Source organism: Poecilia formosa, unplaced genomic scaffold (genome assembly GCF_000485575.1).
Source record: "Poecilia formosa unplaced genomic scaffold, Poecilia_formosa-5.1.2 Scaffold80, whole genome shotgun sequence".
In the NCBI taxonomy this organism is placed as follows: domain Eukaryota; kingdom Metazoa; phylum Chordata; class Actinopteri; order Cyprinodontiformes; family Poeciliidae; genus Poecilia; species Poecilia formosa.
Genome location: NW_006800019.1, coordinates 304,467 through 312,332, shown reverse-complemented (window position 1 = coordinate 312,332; position 7,866 = coordinate 304,467). Strand labels below are relative to the sequence as shown.

Here is a 7,866-nt window from a genome sequence, read left to right as displayed (position 1 = left end):
TTATTATTATTATATTAGGTTTGGTTAGGGCATGTGGAGAAGTAGCATGTTTGAAGAGATGAGAGAAGAATGGGAAGCCAAGTTGAGGCAGCCTTACAGCATCAGCTTACAACATAAAAGTCAACCACAAGTCATGTAACTCATGGTCAGGGCTCTAGCCAGGATTAGCATAGTAACAGCTGAGATGAAATATTGCCTTGTAGTCGTAAACATTTGGATAGTTGAAATCAAAGAATTAAATATAATTTTGCTATTTGAGCTAACCGCTGTGTATATTTTAAGGGATGTAATGTTATTTAACAACCCCCCTCAGCAGTCTAGTGATGAGCTGTGGCACGTTGTGGTGTTTTGTCTTAACTGTTATCAAGGATGCAGGTAAATGAGCTACTGCATGGCTGTGCTTTTATTATTCCCATCATGTGCAGTAAGTAGCACATGAATGAAGTCAAAATGAAGAATGAAGTAAAAAGATACATTAACATGGGGTTAAGAAGACTATTTAGACAGGTTTTAAGGTATTAGTCACTTCTTCTGATTGCAACTGTCTGACCTGAAGAACCACATGTAGCTTAACTAAATAGTCATCTCTAGTTCATGCAGAATTTTAATTTTTTTTTTTGTTGTTGTTTATTTTTGTTTTGGAATTATTTTATTGCGTCTTTCAGACCTCCATGTTTTGTGGCTTTATGATATTTGTGATTTTAAAAACTGTCAGGTGTGCGACTAAGATTGACCCCAGCTTTGTGATTAGAAACATGCTTTGCTAAATGAGTTATATATTTTGCAAAATTGTTTTAATGAAGTGCTTGTTGCATCCTTAGGAAGCAGAACTTACTGAAACAGGTTCTCCTATTTTAAAAGACATACAATAGAGCATGATTGCCATGACTCTTTATTGTAAACACTGGTAGTGTGCACAGCATTTGCTATCCATGTGTAGATCCGCTTTTGTGTTTTCTGTAGTTGATTGATCTGAATTTTATTTTTGTCCAGCAGCAAATGATTTCTGATGTATGAATTTTTTCTATGTTCATCTTACTAGGATTATATTGAAAAATTTTGCTTTTTCATTATCTTTCATGAAAGTATAATTGTTTGGTTTAAGATTATAGAAAAATAATGTAAAAGTGAAGGTTGTTTTTTTGCTTTTCTTTAGGCTGTATCTTCATTGGCGCTCTTACCTTGCTCCACGGTTGGTCTGCTTTGAGAATTAAACCACATCTCCTGAGCATCTCACATCTCCTGTGTTGTGTTACAGACTGAACCACAAACCTATTAAATATCTGTATTTAAATCACTTTAAGTGACTCTTGGAAGTTCTTCTAATTCTTAATATCATTAAAGACTCTATCCAGAGGCATATAACAAATGTACACTGATGATAAAAACACAGCTGGATAATAAACTATGAATTGCACAAGAAATAAATATTTTTAAAAGCAGATTTCAGATACAAAGAATGGTAAGTCTACTGAATGTGTTTTACGGTTGATGACTCCACAACAGGTTCAAGATTCAAACTGGTGCGTTGGCATTGGTACAACACTGTGACAGGAAAGTAACTTTTGACAGATTTCAACCCAGATTCTGAAGCAGCTGAGTTGCGTTTGAGATCCATAGTTACTCAGTATATGTTCCAGCCTTACAACATTTAGCAGGGAATCAGAAAGGTCTTAAGAAGTCTCAAATCTACATTTTAATGTAAACATTTTTACAAAGAGTAGCAGTACAGGGTTGTGAATTACAGTTCATTGGGTCTTTTTTGTTGGTATTTTGTTTCTCTTACTTGTTTTTTTATTATGTGTTTGTCTGACACATTTGGACATTACCATTAACCTCTGACCAAAACACAAATGTCTTGATCCCGTGCAGTAATGAATCCTGTTGGAATTCACATAAATCCAAACACTTGATTAGATCTTCTGCGTGTACTGAATTAATAACATTTCTTTTGAAATAAAACACAACAATTCAGTTTTAATTATCCGCCACTGCCTAATATTTTCTATAAATTTTTAGTAGTTGACTAAGACCCGACAACAGTAACCTTAATGAAGTGTAAATGCGCTGATTGAAGGCGCTGAAGCTAAGTAACACGTGTAAAAGAGCATGCTTAAATTTTTATCTAGGTTCAATTTAAGCTGTGAGCTAGCTGCATTATTAGTGAAGATATTTTTGAAGTTCACTTATCTCTAAAATTGTAATCATAATAGTAGGGTTGGACAATAAATCGACAACAATATATATATCACGATACATATGTGGTTAATATCAATAGATAAGTCTGAAAAAATGTTTCACCTAACTTCCATCCAGAACCGCAAACCCTTCTGGGTGATGTAGGCAGAGGTTAGGCTTTAGCCTGCACCATCTGAGATCCCACAGTTGGCTCAACCTATCAGGGCCAGTCGAGCAATGTTGGTGCATCAACTATCTCACTCACCATTTAGTTTCCTAGCAACAACCTGTTGACTACCTTGCGCATCAGCAGTTTAAGGTTTTGCCACCATGCCTCATATGCCTAATAATAACAATAAAAATAACAATAACAATAACAATGACGTGGAGTGAAAATGGGATAAAACAGGAAAAATCACACTGTCAGTTTGGCAATATTTAAGACAAAAAAAAATCAATAACAAAAAAAATCAATAACTACTGATATGACTGATATGACACACTTATATCATGACAGTTTTCAGTCACATCTTGCAGTTCTTTAAGATGATCTATAAACGTCTTAAATTTAACCTCCTGAAACTTTCAGAGTGAGTGTTATATGTTATTAAAGGCATTTGCATGTATGGAAGCTCAGAGGTTAGATTTGGTCTTGATCTTAAGTAAAGGATTACTACGAAATGTCAAAACAAATAAAACATGGTCAAGGCATGTTCTTTCAGGGAACAACTAATTAGAAAGTGAAATGAATTGTTTTTATTTTCAGAAAGGTCCAGCTATCAGCTGTAATGTCGGTTTGTCAGTTTGCCAGCTGAACTAATACTGATAAAAAAAAAGAAGTGCCTTCATTAATTTGCAAATAACCTTTATGCAAAGTGTGCAAGCTAATAAAATGATTGGTTTTCTATTGTTGTTCTTTATCCTTGGCCAACCATTGTCCCTTTGAATAATTGGTAGCCATGGATTTTGCCTGTTTTATTTTATTTTTTTTCCTTGGTCAGCAGCTACTAGTTTTGTCCCCAAGATCAATTACCTTGGTAACAAAACCAGAGAGAGGGAGGCAGGGGGAAGATGAGGGAAGAAGGAGGGATAAAGAGACACGAGCGGACAGTGAGAGAGAGAGAGCGCTTTGTGCCCACAATGGCGACTGTAGGTATGCTAAATACCTCTGGTTCCTTATCCGGGAACTACCTCTTCCTCTGCTATTGGGCCACTGGGTCACGTGGTTAAAGTAACTTTACAGGGCTGCTCGCAAGTAGGAGGGCTTTATGGAGCAGAAAAACGACAAAGCTAGAAAAATTATTTTCCACTCCAGAAATTAATGATCATGAGCTCGTATTTGATGGAGTCTAACTACATTGATCCGAAATTTCCTCCATGCGAGGAATATTCGCAAAACAACTACATCCCCGAGCACAGTCCAGAATATTACAGCCGCGCAAGGGACACTGGCTACCAGCATCACCACCAGGAGTTATACCCTCCTCCGCGGGCGAGCTACCAAGAGCGCCAGTATAACTGTGCAAGCATCCCCGAGCCCGACACGCCGCGGGGACACGGAATACCCCACTCCGCGCACCTGCTGACGGGAAAGGGCCAGCCTGCGTCATGTGAGACCCCACAGTTGTCCATGTCCCCCGCCACCCCGCCGGCCGCAGCCTCCGCCTGCAACCAAGCCACCCCGGAGCATCCCAACAGCACAGTCTCCTCCAAACAGCCCGTGGTCTACCCGTGGATGAAGAAAATTCACGTCAGCACTGGTAGGCAACTTGTGGTGTTTATGTTCCCCCTGCTCTACTCACGCTCCTCTCTCCCCTTCTTCCCTCCCTTTATCAAGCCCCTCTGACTCCCATCTCGTTGCCAGCCCCTGCTCCGATAGCAGGGAAGCCTTTGAAATGGCACAATTGAGGCGGATTTACGACTCGGCATTGGTAATTACACCCACCATAAATTTTATAGCCGAGGTACACTCAGGGCAGCCGTATCACCATGTGGCTTCTGCTGTTATGTATTGCGCGATAGAGAGAGAGGAGGGGAGAAATGAATAAGAGAAGAGAAGGGTAAAAAAAAAAATCTGAGCTTTGTGATCTTGCATTAATAATTTAGATCATGGTTGGGTGTGAGTGTCCTCTCATTACGCGAAGTTCTTAACTTCCCATTTAAATTTCCTCAAACAGCTAAACATTCATGTCTAATAAATCTTTCTGAGCCATATCTCACTTTGTTTACCCCCTCCTTTTTTTCTCCCTTCTCCTTCTACCCTTTCTCTCCACATCTCCCTTTTTTTTTTCCTCCCAGTGAACTCTGGTTACAATGGGACGGAGCCAAAGCGGTCTAGAACAGCTTACACCCGGCAGCAGGTCTTGGAATTGGAGAAGGAATTCCACTATAACCGGTATTTAACCCGACGGAGGCGCATTGAGATCGCGCACACCCTGGTGCTCTCCGAGCGGCAGATTAAAATCTGGTTTCAGAACCGCAGGATGAAATGGAAAAAGGATCACAGGCTGCCGAACACCAAAGTGAGATCCTCCTCCTCTTCCTCGTCCTCCTCCTCCGGGTCCAACACAGGCTCTGCGGCCGGCGGAGTCGCCGCTGTCTCGGCCACCAGCACTGGGGCCCCCGACGAACTCACAGGAGCACAGCATGGCGAGGATATTACCAGGTTATAAAACCACGAACCATCCAGCTGGGGTACACGGAGAACTTGTTATTTATAGAACAATGATATATTTTGTTTTCGTAGCTATCTTGTGCGGTTTCCTTTAAGTCCAAAGTTATATAAAAAAAATGCATGTTATATAGCATGGATTACTGCGAATACCGATGGTTTATTTTTTACGTGAGACAGGGTTTAATTTATTTGAAGTTCAGTTATCCTGGTGTTTTTTTTATTAAAATGAAGGAGTGAAACTAGAAAAAAAAATATACATTTTATCGAAATGTTATTGTGGGCCAATTTTTTGCCCAGCTGCCCAAGGTAAAATGCACAATCTATTTATTTCAAACAACACTGGAAGGATATCACTATAATAATAATAATTATTTTGGTATATTAAAAAAAAAGCTTGAACACAGCATTGGTTCTGAACATGTATGTTTAGAATAACAACAATGTGTGAATTTACCTCGTGTATTTCAGAAACGGGATTTTGATCTGCATTTTTAGTTCTTTGTTTTTCTTTTTAATTATTATTATTATTTGTGGTGTTGATGTTGTGTTTAGACCGTTACAAAGCAGACTATTGTGAAATGCAATAAACGGAGTTTAGTGTACTTGTGCTAATCATATTGGTCAATAAAAACGGTGAGTGTCTACTAGTTTTACATACGTATGCTCGACGTTCATTTTTGCTAAGACGAGGTCTGCTATAGGAGGATGTTTAAAAACTGTACAGATGTGTAAATACTCAACAGGACCACTGTTTTCTGACTTCTTTTTTCCCCCTGCGCCCTTAAATTAGCAACATGAAAAGACAGGACGTCTGTGTGCGTCTGAGTGTGTGTGTGCGCGTGTGTGTGTGTATGTGTGCTTGTGTGTTTGTGCCCAGCCTTCCTTGTAATAGAATGAAGCTGTTTCAAAAAAAAAAAAAATATGGAAAAGAAATAAGTAGTTTGCTCCTTGCATTTCGTGCAACCTCATCAGTCTGAAGGGCATTCAATTAGCGCTGCAGACAAGCTACTGAGGGCCCCATCCAGCCCACGTCTGCACTGCTTTCTGTCAGTGCTACCAAAACTAACCCCACTTTCGACTTCGAAACCAAAATGCATGCTTTTAATTTAGAACTTGCATTTGTACTATGTTAGAATTGATAGACGCTTGTAATATAGCTATTTTGTAGCAAACACACACGCAGTCACCCTGCTTTCCTTTTTTTATATATATATTGCTCCACTGTGCCATGTGACTGAGTTTTCACAGAATGAAATAAATGAAAATTTAACTAAAATGTGAACTGAACGCAGATTCAGTGTTAATGCATGGTGTGGCGTGAGATATATCACAGCGAAGATGCTGACCTTTGTTGTCAGAGTCTGGCCTGCATGGGGAGGAGTGTTAATGGTTTCTTGTGTCTTTTACTTCTGCATGTACATGTGCCTCTGTGTAGCAGCAAAATACATGCGGAATTAAACCCTGCAGTCTCAGGAAAAATAGACTTTAGAACTGTTTGCAGCTACTTAGGTTTAACATTTAATTTTCTTTACTCTTTTATATATATATTTTTTTAATTGCATTGGTTTGTTTATTTGTTTGCTGTTTTTTTTTCTTTTAGATAAATGTAGTTTGAGCATGACTCAGACCCAAAGAAGCCCAAGCATTTGATAGATTATTGAAACTGTGGCATGAATAGGTCGTATAAAATGCCTTGCGTAGTGGGAGGCACAACAACACAAAGGGAAGAGGTATTTTCCATCATCAATCTTGCACCACGGAGCTCTGTATAATGTCCTGGAAAACAGCTGTGATGATAGCCAGTTTTTGATAGCATCAAATGTTGTGTGTTATCAGCCAGAATAACTCTGAAGCATGCGCAATTGTGCGTTTGGACCCTTTAATATTGGGTTTCTTGTTTTGTTTTTTTGTTGTTGTTTTTTTTACTTATATAGTACAAACACAAGCATGTTAAAATATGCTGTTGAGACATGGCTTTTGCAGAAGGCAGTAGAATGGTGGTGAGGCGGCGCTGAAAAATGAATCGAGGAGCCTTTATGTTGTTGGACAGATTAGAAAAATTAATGTGCTCTCCGCAGTCGCAGCATCCCTCCAGCCCCTTTTCTCGGCCCTGTCGCCTCCATGTCGCGGGGCTTGAAAAGGTGCTTCATTGAAGTTTGGGGGGCGAAATGGGAGAAGGCCGAGTTCATCTTGAGGACACATTTTCTGTTCCATTAGGCTCATTTCAGTCTGGATGGCCGACCTCTCCAACCCTGTGACCTGACTCACTTTCTATGCGTGTACCTTCTGTGTGCGCCCTCGCCGGTCCTCCCTTGGCCTCGGCTTTCTTTGTGGTTTTTTCTGGGTTGCGGCTGTATAGAAGGGGCCTGCGGCGGGGCATCACTGCATGTGTTGCTCCCTTTGTTAAGCACCGTGACACCGGACAGTGTTAAACTCTCGGACCGCGCTCCTCTGTGCGTCCAGCGGAGCTGCAGCACTTCGAAAATCTGCGTTTTCCCCTCAATCTGGCGGGAATCTTCTTAGTGAGCGAGTTATTGCACAAATACACACAGTGACGTTATCCATTATTTATAGCAATATAAAATAACCACTTGAGATTATGTCTTGCAATTGCGCTTCAAATTTGACGAACTCGATGAATATTTTTACTACGGTGATTAGTGGCGTTCTCTGAGGTCTCATAAAAAGGTGCTGCGGCTATAAATAGTGTCATTTGCTGCGCTCATGTGACTTCTGCTCCCAGGTTGGCTCCGGTGTCCAAAATCAAGCTGCCAATTATAGGCGTCTCTGACAGTACTGGGACACTTGGTCACTGTGATTAGTTTTTGAACGAGGACCTTCAAGTGTTGTCTTTCTCTTTTAACACAAAAACTCCTTGGAAACTTTTCAATGAGACCTCCACAAATACTTGAATATTTAACGCTAACATTAAATTACTCTGAAATAAGTCAATGCTTGTGTGTATCAACTGAATCTCTCTCTCTCTCTCTCTCTCTCTCTCTCTCTCTCTCTCT

General features: G+C 40.1%; 1 protein-coding gene across 4 annotated transcripts in view; it reads left to right on the top strand.

Moving 5' to 3' along the window:
* Positions 1–2,587: 2,587 nt before the first annotated feature.
* hoxc4a (homeobox C4a) overlaps positions 2,588–7,866 on the top strand; it is a 13,293-nt gene continuing 8,014 nt past the window's right edge. For 2 of the 4 annotated variants that reach the window (XR_001662692.1, XR_001662691.1), the window contains exons 1-2: positions 2,592–3,938; positions 4,477–4,872. Coding sequence is in view for 2 of the 4 variants with exons in the window: in XM_007556547.2 (XP_007556609.1) it covers positions 3,500–3,938; positions 4,477–4,850 (813 nt within the window). In the remaining 2 variants the exon portion in view is untranslated. Of the gene's footprint in view, positions 3,939–4,476; positions 5,777–7,866 lie in introns of those variants that run through there. The other 2 variants (XM_016673685.1, XM_007556547.2) reach the window with 2 other exon arrangements.